Source organism: Xyrauchen texanus, chromosome 6 (genome assembly GCF_025860055.1).
Source record: "Xyrauchen texanus isolate HMW12.3.18 chromosome 6, RBS_HiC_50CHRs, whole genome shotgun sequence".
NCBI lineage: Eukaryota > Metazoa > Chordata > Actinopteri > Cypriniformes > Catostomidae > Xyrauchen > Xyrauchen texanus.
The window spans coordinates 35,107,337-35,120,040 of NC_068281.1; the positions used below are offsets into that span (position 1 = coordinate 35,107,337).

The 12,704-nt window shown below is 35.3% G+C and overlaps 1 protein-coding gene across 1 annotated transcript; it reads right to left on the bottom strand.

Moving 5' to 3' along the window:
• Positions 1-7,935: 7,935 nt before the first annotated feature.
• LOC127644615 (stress-associated endoplasmic reticulum protein 1-like) lies at positions 7,936-12,491 on the bottom strand. Its single transcript, XM_052127879.1, has 3 exons — positions 12,253-12,491; positions 11,985-12,060; positions 7,936-9,005 (listed from the first exon to the last, which is right to left on the bottom strand). Exons 1-3 carry the CDS (start codon positions 12,331-12,333, stop codon positions 8,965-8,967), a joined length of 198 nt encoding a protein of 65 aa, XP_051983839.1. The 5' UTR covers positions 12,334-12,491; the 3' UTR covers positions 7,936-8,964.
• Positions 12,492-12,704: the final 213 nt, after the last annotated feature.

Consider the following 12,704-nt stretch of genomic DNA (forward strand, 5'->3'; position numbering starts at 1 on the left):
AACACAGATTTTTAGATGTATATTTCAGCTCTGTAGGTCCTACAATACAAGTGAATGGTGACCATAACTCAAAAGGTCCAAATATCACATAAAGGCATCATAAAAGATATCCATATGACTCCAGTAGTTAAATCAATGTCTTCTGAAGAGGTCCAATCGGTTTTAGGTGAGAATAGGTCAAAATGAAAGTCCTTTTTCAATTTAAATATTGACAGCATTCTATTTGGCATTCATGATTTCAGGCTCGATTACACTTCCTATAGCGCTCTGTGCATGTGTGTAATCGAGCTTGCGTAATCAAGGAAGTGTAATTGAGATTGAAATCATGATCGTGCCTAGAGACTGCAATGGTAAGATGTAGGCTACAGTGAAAAAGGAGCTGTACACTTGTAAAATGTGTGACAACTAGCCAGAGTTTCCCCTAACTTTAAAAGCATAATGGGATTCAAAATAATAATAAATAAATAAATAAATAAAGCTGAATCAGTACATTAATTCAAGCAACAAATATGAGAATTAAATCAAGAGTGAAAGACGTAAAACTTTATCTGGACAGGGTACAAAGAGTTCAGTGATATGTCAAATGCATTTTTCAATCTTCTGACACATTTAATTGCACACAATTCACAGAATGCATGTGACATTGTCCAGAGTCATAAAAGTGTGACATAGAGACAAGCAATTATGCCATAATTGGGTTGAGTTGCAGCTAAACATTAGAGGACACATGGAAACACAGGGGTGGACTAAGACTAAAACGTGGCTCTGGACTTTCTGTCCCAGAGTGGCCCACCAAACCCAGCACACATAATACACCAGCTCTTTGATTAGATTTTCCAGCTCAATTGCATATTTTTGTGTTGGAAAAAAAAAGTCATGATGACGGGCCCCACCAGTGCAAAAACTGTCAACTTTTAAACATACAGTCAGGTCCATAAATATTGGGACATCGACACAATTCTAATCTTTTTGGCTCTATACACCACCACAATAGATTTGAAATGAAACGAACAAGATGTGACTCTTCCGGGTCTTTTGGTGTTCCAGAGCTCACCGGTGCGTTCAAAACAGTTGATTTAGGCCACACCTAATGTTTTTGCTATCTCTCTGATGGGTTTGTTTTGATTTTTCAGCCTAATGATGGCTTGCTTCACTGATAGTGACAGCTCTTTGGATCTCATATTGAGAGTTGACAGCAACAGATTCCAAATGCAAATAGCACACTTGAAATGAACTCTGGGCCTTTTATCTGCTCCTTGTAAATGGGATAATGAGGGAATAACACACACCTGGCCATGGAACAGCTGAGCAGCCAATTGTCCCATTACTTTTGGTCCCTTAAAAAGTGGGAGGCACATATACAAACTGTTGTAATTCCTACACCGTTCACCTGATTTGGATGTAAATACCCTCAAATAATTAAAGCTGAAAGTCTGCAGTTAAAGCACATCTTGTTCGTTTCATTTCAAATCCATTGTGGTGGTGTATAGATCCAAAAAGATTAGAATTGTGTCGATGTCCCAATATTTATGGCCCTGACTGTATATAACCACTGTAAATGTGATGAGTAGAGAAAGCACTAAAATAAGCACTTTATAGCTCAGAAAAATAACATATCCGATAACTTTTTTCCAAACATACAGATGTAAGGTTAAAATGTACTTGAAGGAAATGTACTTGTACTTTTGTATTTTAGGCGCTATGACAAGTCAGCATTTCTTCAGTTTTTAAAGATCATAACCATCTTTCAACTTATTTCTAGAAGTGCAAATTAACTATTGTCTTATTAAAATGAGGTTGTGGAAACAACAATTATAATAATAATATATCATATGTATTTACTGTATAGCTATACAAGATCATAAAATAATGTTAAAAATAGTTAGATGAAGAACGTGTCACACAGCAGGACACTAAAGACAATGCTTAACATTTCATGATATTTACTCACATGACTACACTGGCAGCTGTTGTTTGAAATCATGTACAAATTTGGCTGTTGCGGAAGGAAATTGGTACTTAAGGTCAATATTAGTTATAAAATGGCCAAAAAGAAACAATCAAGTCAGTCAATCATTGTTTTGAGGAATGAAGGCTATACAATGCTTGAAATTGCCAAAAAACTGAAAGATTTCATACAAAGGAATACACTACAGTCTTGAGAGACAAAGGACAACTGGCTCTAACAAGGACAGAAAGAGATGTGGAAGGCCAGATGTACAACTAAACAAGAGGATAAGTACATCAGAGTCTCTAGTTTGAGAAATAGATGCCTCACATGTCCTCAGCTGACAGCTTCATTGAATTCTACCTGCTCAAAACAGTTTCATGTACAACAGTAAAGAGAAGACTCAGGGGTGCAGGCCCTATGGGAAGAATTGCAAAGAAACACAGATATTGGACAACAGATAATTGGAAATGAGAGTGTTATGGATCTTAACCCCACTGAGCTTTTGTGGGATCAGTTAGACTGTAAGGTGCGTGAGAAGTGCCGACAAGACAGTCACATCTATGGCAAGTGCTACAGGAAGTGTGGGGTGAAATGTCACCTGAGTATCTGGACAAACTGACAGCTAGAATGCCAAAGATCTGCAAAGCTGTCATTGCTGCATGTGGAGGATTTTTAGATGAGAACTCTTTTAAGTAGTTTTTTTTATTTTATTGTAATAGTACATTTTCACGTTATTAATGTCCTGACTATACATTGTGATCAGTTGATCACTTTGGTGAATAGAAGTACCAGTTTCATTACATAAGAGCAAAAGTTTAATGTGCTCATAGTAAAATTGCCCTAGGTACTTTCAAAGTAGAAGACATTACATTTTTTTTTAAACAAAAGCCATTATATCAGCTTTACCTAACAAAGTTTTTTAAATACTCAATCTGTAATGAGGTCCGCGGTGGCATGTTGGAGCCCAGGACAGCTGGCTATATGGCCTCTAGGTACTTGTGCAGCAATGGGCCAGCCCAAATTACCCAGCGGCCTACTGGGAAAACAGCCGGTGCTCCCGATGCCGGTCCGCCCCTGTTAACATTCATACGACCAACAATCGCGATATATCAGGACAATGATCTTCTTTTTGATCCCAATTAAAATTAAGCCACAATGGAAAAGGTTTAACGGACATTCTTTAGAAAATATATGTGTATTAATCAGAATGTTTTGAAACTATAGTGGATAAAAAGGTAAATAAAATGATTAAATGTGTCATTGTCTTAATTGTTATATATATCTACTCGTGGAGACCATGATGACATTATCATTAGAGATAAGATTCCTGTCTCCTCTGAAATAACCTTTAATATGAAAATGAAATTACATCTGAGAGAAGATTTTGAAATATTTACACAAAATTAAATATACTTTAATAAGAAAAACAGTTGTTTTGCTTTACTTGTCTGTAATTACAATACTTAAATAGATCTTAAATGTGATCTATAACCTGCAACTACCCTGCTGACATGTAAGAACCATTAACAAGCACTCAGGGTGTCAATTGATTAAAACAAGTGTGAGGTGGACTTGTTTTCTTTCTTTGAGAACAAGGCAAGTTTATTTATATAGCACATTTCATACACGATGGCAATTCAAATACATTTTAAAGAACATACAAGATATACATCAAAAAATAAAACCAATTAAGAGCATGAAATAAGAATAAAAAGTAATAAAATACATTTGAAAAAATTGAATAATAAGAAAAAGAATATTAAAGGCAAAGCATTCTGGGTCTGAATTAATTTATTTAATTTCCAATCAACTGTTTTGTGGTCAGATAAGGCAAAAGATGAATACATTTAGGCTGTTAGCTGGAGTTTAGGAATGCAAAGACAATGATGTTGTGAAGTTTTTTAAATATATTTTTAACATTTAGAGTTACTTGTTAACTTAAGCTAAAATACATCTTTAAAAAATAGAACAAGGTTGTCCATCCTTCACTACATACAGTGTAAAGCTGATTGTCTGAATAGTAACAACATTTGTCATATGTGTAGATCAGACCATGTTGAACTTTGACTGTGGGAGTGATTCATGGACAGTTTTCAAGTGAAGACATTTGATGGTGATCTACAGACAATGAACTTACAAAAGCTTGATTTGTTAATAGATAACTGTACATAATGAATCAAATGCAATTGTCACAAGGACTATGGCATGAAAAATAAGCTGCCTACACCATTTTATTTGTAGTGAACAACACTGAGGAAAAAAAAGGGTAATAAAGAATACTGTTATGTACCACAAAAATGTCCTCACACTTGTCTTCTATATAACGACGAGGTTCCATATGAACAGCTCAGATCACTCAAATGTTCTTTTGCAGAGAAAACAGGAATTTGTTTTCCTTGTGAGATTGGGCCAGACTTTTGTTCTGCAATAACAGTTCAACTGCCTTTATTTATATCTGCTGAAATTCAGTGATTTTACAGCTTTTACAAACCCCGTTCTTAAGAAAGCTTTAAAATTCTGGCATCATTTACTCATCCTTATGTTGTTCTAAACCAGTATGACTTTCTTTCATCCGTGGAACATAAAAGGGTGATTGTCTCTTGACTGAAACATGTCGAGGATATTTCCTGGTCAAATGTAGGCCTATTTAACCTCAAATAAAAATAAATAAATAGAAATTATACTTAGCATAAAAAATTAAGCATACATTTATGAACTTTAAGATTGTTTCGCAATGTTACATTATTTTCAGGACACTTAAGCACATTTTACTCTCAAGGACTCATTTGTGTAACATCTGGATGTTTCACTTTTACTATGCCTATTGTTTTCATTGATGATTCTCATTACCGTAACAGTATTTTAGCCCTTATTCCAGTAAAAAATATATATATTAAATTAGCAGGGCAGTACCAAATACTGTGATGAATACATACTTAATATATCATTATGTTTTATATTGCGGCAATGAGAATATCAAAAGGGCGTTTTTTGTTTGTTTGTTTGTCTTGCGTTGCGATAATGAGAAATGGGGATAACGCTTGCAGAACTGTGATAAAAATAATCTTAAAAAATCTTAATGTCCCTTTTACACAAAATAAGATGTATTTTTATATTATACAATAATGTCTTATTGGTTTCTTTTGATTTTGGATTAAAGATTTAACCAAAGAGATTTTACAGTCCCAGTCACCGTTTACTTTAATTATATGGAAAAAAGATGCAATGTAACGCAACTCCTGTATAAGCCCCTTGCAGTTGACCATGCAGTTCCACACATTCTCCAGCATGTGGCGCAACTGCAGCTCACTAGTGGAAGAGCATCTTTCACTTACCGCAATCAGCACGAGGCTCTCCCGAAAGACCCCCCAAAGCACACAACTCCCACGATCGGTCTCAAAGCTCGATAACTGCGCCCCATGTCCGGCAACAAATATATGCACACCGTTTAAAGTGCCGGTAATGGAAAAGGGGAGCTGCTTGGGAAAACCTCATGAGAATAGTGGGACCCCACTTGGAGGGTTAAAAGAAGCTGGAGGGTCTTAGCCTGAAGCTTTAGAGGCTGGAGTGGTCTCTAAAGATCTTATCAAACCTTTAAATTCGATTGTGTTTACTACTTTGTGTCATTTAAAGGTTTGATAAGATCTTTAACGTTTACATTTATGCATTTGGCAGATGCTTGTATCCAAAGCGACTTACAGTGCACTTATTACAGGGACAATCCCCCCGGAGCAACCTGGAGTTAAGTGCCTTGCTCAAGGACACAATGGTGGTGCCTTCTGATTACCAGATTACCAGTTATGTCCTTAGACCACTACACCACCACCACACCATTTAAACACAATAGAACTTGAATATTCAACATAGCTTCAGCTTGATGAACGTTTACTGAGTTGAACTGGTCTGCAGACTGACATTACACTGTGCTGAATGGAAAAGCTGATCTCGATGTAAAAACTGCATGCAAACCTGCGTCAACTTTAAAAAGTTAGGTTTTATGGCAGAAAAGGCATGTATGATTCTTAGAGTCATGTTCTGTAAACATTGAACTCACCTGCTAAGATTTTAAACATAATTACCTCTTTAACTAAAGACTTTCATATTCAAAATCAAGGTACTAATAACTTATGCCGAGTTTACACTACACGATTTTAGGCCCGATTTTACATGCCTACAGTTTTGTGGAGATTGCCGACAAAAGCCCAAAACCGTAAATCAGGTCTTCCGTGAGCGACGAACGCAATGTGTGAATTAGACGCAATCTGAGAAAAAAGACAAACAGTAGTTTGGATCAATTTTGTATTATTATTTCTTTAAAAACTAAGCAGTGCAATTTGTTTTATTTTATTTTTTTATGTAAAATATCATGGATATTTTAAAAACTTTTGTCCACCAATTTGAAGTCAGGTACGTACGGAAGAGGATTAGGGCCAAGCAATAATAAAAAAAATAAAGCCATCTCGAGATTAAAGTCATTATAATGCGAGATTAAACTCGTTAAATTTCGAGAAAAAAGTCGAAATACAATCTTGAGAATAAACTCATTAAATATCGAGAATAAAGTCGTTGTGTTTCGAGAAAAACTCGTTAAGTTTAATCTTCGCAGTATAATGACTTTATTCTCGATATTTAATGAGTTTATTCTCAAGATTGTATTTCGACTTTTTTCTCGAAATTTACAGAGTTTAATCTCGCATTATAATGACTTTAATCTCGAGATGGCTTTATTTTTTTATTATTGCTTGGCCCTAATCCTCTTCCGTAGTCAGGAGTTGTAGCCAACATGACAATAAAACAAAGAAGACCCCGTGATCTGGTCAAGTAAAAAGGCACATTCTGTTCAGGTTACAAAGAGTAAAAATAAGAGAACTCAATGACTCAAAATCACTATTAAAAAAAAAAACGAAAAATTGAAAACATTACCTAGAAAAAATTTCTAAAACTCTTTTGAAATTAAAGACTGTAGCACAAACACATAGTCAATGTGCAATTAAAGTATTTAAATATATTTTACTTGATGGTACATGACTTTAAGTCATCAAATCATTTATTTATTTATAAATGCTATCAATGTTTTTAAAAAATGTATGAACACAGAGATTATATTACTACATATCTGTAAGTGTTCAGTTTTTTTTATTTGGATCACTTTGGACAAACTTTCTCAGCACCTTTGCACATTCAAAAAGTAGTTTAATATTTTACCTTTTTTGATGCTGAGTTAAAGTCAAATAACTAAGCTTTTCTGTATGAACTGCTTACTGTGAATTACATTTGTATCTTTGTATTTGTTTTATACACTGAGTATTATTAATTCATTCGGAGTTGTAGGATTTTTTCTGAATGCCCATCAGGAGCCAGTTTCCAATCACTTGAAGACTATTATGTGTTCAGTCTGTCTTTTCAGTTTACTCAATGTACAGGGCTGACACTCACACAATGATATAGAAAACATATTGGCATCATGATACATCTCCATCAGCATATCAGTGCAAAAATTCTTTATCAGTGTCCTGGAGCAACAGTCAATATGTTTCCATTCAGAGAGCACACAAGAGATTAACACAGCGTGACACCATGGCCAGTAAATAAATTGCTCCATTTCATGTTTGACAGAGTTGACATGTTCCACACAGACTTCAGTCAGCAAACCTAAGCCAAGTTTTGGACAGTACATTGTTCCTCTTCCCCAATTTCAGGCTAGTGTAAACACAGTTCACAGAGGGTTCATTTAATCAACCCTACTGGATTGCACCTTGCACCCTTATGACCTTTTTTCAGTTTTTCAACCTAGAACAATTCTGGCAAATTACTTTGCCCAAGCTTTAAATGTTTATGCTTGAAAATAAAATATTCTGTAAACTCTTTCTCTGTAAATGCAAAAAGCACTTCTGGCTTTAGGCAAATGTTGGTTAAATTACATTAACTTCAGATTGTCATCTAAGATATGTTACTCAAAAAACGAAAAGGACAAGGGCTTTCTTTTAAAACATTTTATTAAAGTCTCTCTCGTTACTCCATTATGCTATCATGACACATATGTTCTGAGACAAGTGCGGAATGGCTAAGCCTCCTTAAACATCACCACAACAACAAGAATACTGTACATGTGCCAGAGAACTAAGATTATTCTGTTAGATGTTCAATATTCTGGAAAGAACAAGAATACACAGAGGCAACTATTAAAGGCTATTAAATAGCTCACCCAAAAATTACAATTCTTTCATTATTTACTCACTCTTATACCATCCCGAACTCGTATGACTTCTCCATACAATGCAAGTAAATGGGGTTCAACACTTTCAAGGTCCAAAAATGACATAAAGGCAGCATAAAGGCAATCAATAAGACTCGAGTGATTTAATCCATGTCTTCTGAAGTGATATGATCAGTTTTAGGCAAGAAACGGACCAAAATGTAACTTCTTTTTCACTCGAAATATTTACATCAGCAGGCTCCTTGACGTGATGATGATTTAAAGCTTGATTACACTTCCCCGCAGAGTGCGTGTACAGATTATTATTTTTGGGTGAATTATTCCTTTAAATTTAAAAGCAAAATAAGTAAAAGGAAAATAATGTAAAGTGTGACAGACATTTTATCAGCATAGAAATGACACTAGTAAGACATTTTTAAATCTGATACATGGATTGAATGGTGGTGGGGGGTGCATCACTTCTGCCCTCACATCAAATATTTTGAGCATAATTATTCTAGGAATGAATGAGAAGTCAGACATTACTAAACCACATCCCTCATTGCAACATGACATGATTTTTACATGAAATTAAAATAAATCGACAAAATAACATAATTGATCTAAATGCATTTTTATGGCTTTTTGATTTTCCTTCATTGAAAAGGCACCAGAGAGGAATGACAAGATTGTTGCACTTCACAGAAGATAAATCAATAAAATTAAGAAAAAACATTTGAGAGAGGCTCCATGGCAAAGTTGGCCACAGTATGCAGAACTGGCCAGGAGTGGATAGTTGAGACATCATTGGTCCTCGTTACATACCCATTCGAATGCTCTGAATGATCTGGAATATTGCTAGGGAGAGAAAAAAAAAAAAAAAAACACAGTCCACATCAGTGACAACATTCCAACCTTGGAAAAGTTGAGGCGGCAGAATATATTGAAGACCCGAACTTAGTGGAATTCAGGCTTATAAACCACATCAGCATTTCAATTTTACTATATAAAGGGCCATTTTGTTTTTTCAAAACAAATAACGGATTCATCTGAATAATATAAAAAATATTTGTATGACTGATTATCCAAGATGCACAAGGATAAAGCGACATTTTAAATAAACATATACAAAATTATGGTATGTGTAGTCAATGTTTCTAAATTGTGTTTTCACTTCGCTTCCATAAATATTTTTATGATTTCATATTTATAAAATGTTACTAATACAAGATCTCTTTCTTTGTCTATTACAAGACAAATAAATGCTATATTGTAGGGCTTTCACTATTGATTCATTTGGCAAGCGAGTAATCTAACAATTATTCTGACGATTAATCAAGTAATCGTAAAAATTATTTAATAACTCATAACGTTGTAGAGGTGAAGTCACATTTGGCTAAAATACATTCATTACCCTATATTTTGATGCACTCTACAATTGAATAACAAAACAATTGTGTAAATAATCTAAAGCAACAGACACCAAAGCAGATCTAGAATACAAAAATTTACATAATTCAAGCTGATTTAAAAAAAATAAATAAATAAAAATACAAATGCAATACCTAATTTTTCTTTAATAAGTTCAACATGATCTAGACATTTCTTTTTAGAGCTCAAATATGAGAAAACAGGTCAAGGAAATAAATTTTGTATCTTTTCAAAAACAACCAATCTTGTTTATTGAGTTCCATTCATGGTTAAACATTAGATTAAAAATGCTTTATTTTATTTGTTTATAGTTTTTTTTAAACTATCATTTACTGTACATGCAACACAGAATACAATTTCCACTCATTTCTCCAGAAAGCCAGTTTTATATTGTGTCTGCGGGGCTTTAACAGCTCATGTTGCGCTTTGACAGCATACAGAGCTGCGGCTTTATTCAGTACATAAAGTTCTCTGGATTCCCACATTGAGTTTTATCTGTGATAATGGATATAAACTATAAATTATTTAGCAGAAGTGGGGCATTGCGAACCATTACAAACTTATTCATAATGAAATCCAATTTATATGAGGATGATGATGGCATATACACTTAAATCGTAATTAATGTACAAGGAACGGAACACAAATTATAATCTGCAGAAAAAAACCTTTTCAGATTCAGTCAGATTTACTGAGCAGAAAGTGTTTGTGCAACTTTTAGCAAATCCAACGGATGTTTCTGTCATTACATTAGTTATATTGCTTCATAAAAGCCTATATCACAAACGACTGTGTTGATAAATAAGTTTAGAGTGCATTGCGATGCGTGGAAACGAATGGCTCACCTTCAATCACACAACTGGACATGCAGTAGAGCAAATCGCATACGGTTGAGTTTATCGTGTGTGTCCAGCGTGTCTGTGGAAACTGGATGACATCTTTTTGAGTTCTGTTGCATTTCTGTGATGTTGTGGTTTTTCAGGTCCTGCATAGTTTTTCAAATCTAAAGTGAGGCGGTCACCCAGCTGACACCTCTTGTTGCTATATGTTTGGACCCTTGTCAGTGAAATGCATCACTTCTGCCTTATTTTCGATTAGTCGATTCAGCAATTTTTTTTAATCAGATTTTTTTTAAATCGAGTAATCAAACTGAATCGAGTAATCGTGACAGCCCTACTATATTCATACAAATGACTATGTCAGGCTAATTTTCAGTGTAAAACTGGTGAATTGTCAGTGTTGCATATTAGTGTAAACTTACACATTATACATGCAATTCCTTCCTCCAGGTGGCGCTAATGTTTCAGTGACTGACTTGATTTACATTTGGCTATTTGAAGAAGTGACATGGAAGTAAACTATAGCAAGAGTAACACATGAACAGATTTGGCTATTGTCTTTACTACTGAAATTATTGAAGTTGTGCATCCATTTAGACTAAAAAGTGTCTCAGAAAATACTTATGAGTAGCTGGTGTTCTGTGTAACTCAACATGTGTTTGACAGCTAGTTGCGTCTCATGAAATTTCAGTGTGAAAGTCATTAATCCTGTTCTAGATTTGTTGCATCATTTCTTTAATATATAGAAAATAAACCCCATGCATTTAAGGGTTTTAACCATTGTACTATGTTCTTCAAGGGTTTGCAAGCTGTATGTTAGGGGTTAATTCTGACCCCCACACACTAAGAGTGTAACTGGTACAAAAATCACCACTTTTTTTATTATTTGTAAAATCTATTGTGATCTATTCGTTCAGGTTTGACTATTTCAGTTCAATCAGTACAAGAGGTTGCTAAATCCGAGGCACAAATGTAAGAACAAGCTAACAGAGCGAGATGACCTAAAATGCTAAAATGTCATTTGTTCAAAGCAAACAAATTCTCATAGGCAATGGGCAGAAACCTTGCCAAAGCTGGCAGTTTTCCAGACACCCGGCAACAACATGTGCCACATTATAACTGCAATTATTTCAGTGACCATATGGTAAAACAAGAAATGGATGGAGCTACTGATATGACAGCATATACATTTTAAGATGCATTTACAGAGATCTGATATATTTGGTGTTGCTTAATGGATTTATTAAACATCCTTATAAGTACACAATCACTTTTATGAACACTGTTTGTCATCTAAGCTGTTTTGAGAGTAGTAACACCTGCAGATCCACGTGTTAAACCCCGTAAAATAATAAGTAGACAAACCATGCTACCAGTCCAAGTAACCAGTGTGCATTATTAACATCTCGGCCTTCACTGCAGTACAAGGTTTCACAGAGTGGAGGTCAGCCCTGTCTACCTAACTTTAATTCAACAGAGACATAGAGACATAGAGACAAGCTCGCTGGAAAACAACATCCTAATACCTGCGTTTCAATAAATGCTGTATATGTATGTGTTCACTCACCTGAGCCGCAGACAACAAAGATAAAGAGTGCCAGGAGCCATGGTCCCACCGAAACTTTGTCGTCTACGTTGTTTCTCTGCAGACATTTACATGTGAATCGTTAGATGCGCTGTGTTTGTAGTGCAGGAACTGGCGATTAGTATACTTCCGTGACATTTCGCTATATAAGAGCACCCATTCTACTACCAAACAAGATACTAATCTTCGATACATGTCACAGATGCTTAAGATCTAGTTAAATTCTGCATCTCGTGTCGAGTTGTCATACCGTTGATTTGACGTTGCCTCTCTGGCTGATGTTTTTGCTGTGCTTCTCGTTGGCCATGCGAATCCTCTGTTTGGCGACCATCGTTGCAATTGCTGACGGGTTGTGTCAGTGAGCTGACGACGCAGTTAGAAAAATGACCGAAACAAACTAGAGTGAGGATGAAGAGAAAACTACGTCGATTTTGTCTACGTACAAATGATCAGTGCTACGTACACATAAGTTTGGCTCCGCCCACACCGGAAGACCACAAGGACTGATTCTTGGCATTCACTAAAGTACAGGGGTTTCAGTACAGTGACGCACAAGGGGCGTGGCCATGACATAAAACAAATTTCAGGTCAGCGCACATGCGCATTATAGTGCCTTCTTTCCGCGGGCGTTTCATATTTTCATCGCGGGCTTCAGATTGTTTACATTGATACTATTGGTACATTAATATTTACATATTTTAG

Coding starts and splice junctions, on each gene's coding strand:
- LOC127644615 (XM_052127879.1), bottom strand. CDS start 12,333: ATGGTCGCCAAACAGAGGATTCGCATGGCCAACGAGAAGCACAGCAAA. Junction 12,061..12,252: donor GAGGCAACGTCAAATCAACG/GTATGACAACTC, acceptor AAATGTCTGCAG/AGAAACAACGTAGACGACAA. Junction 9,006..11,984: donor CTTTGTTGTCTGCGGCTCAG/GTGAGTGAACAC, acceptor TTCTCTCCCTAG/CAATATTCCAGATCATTCAG.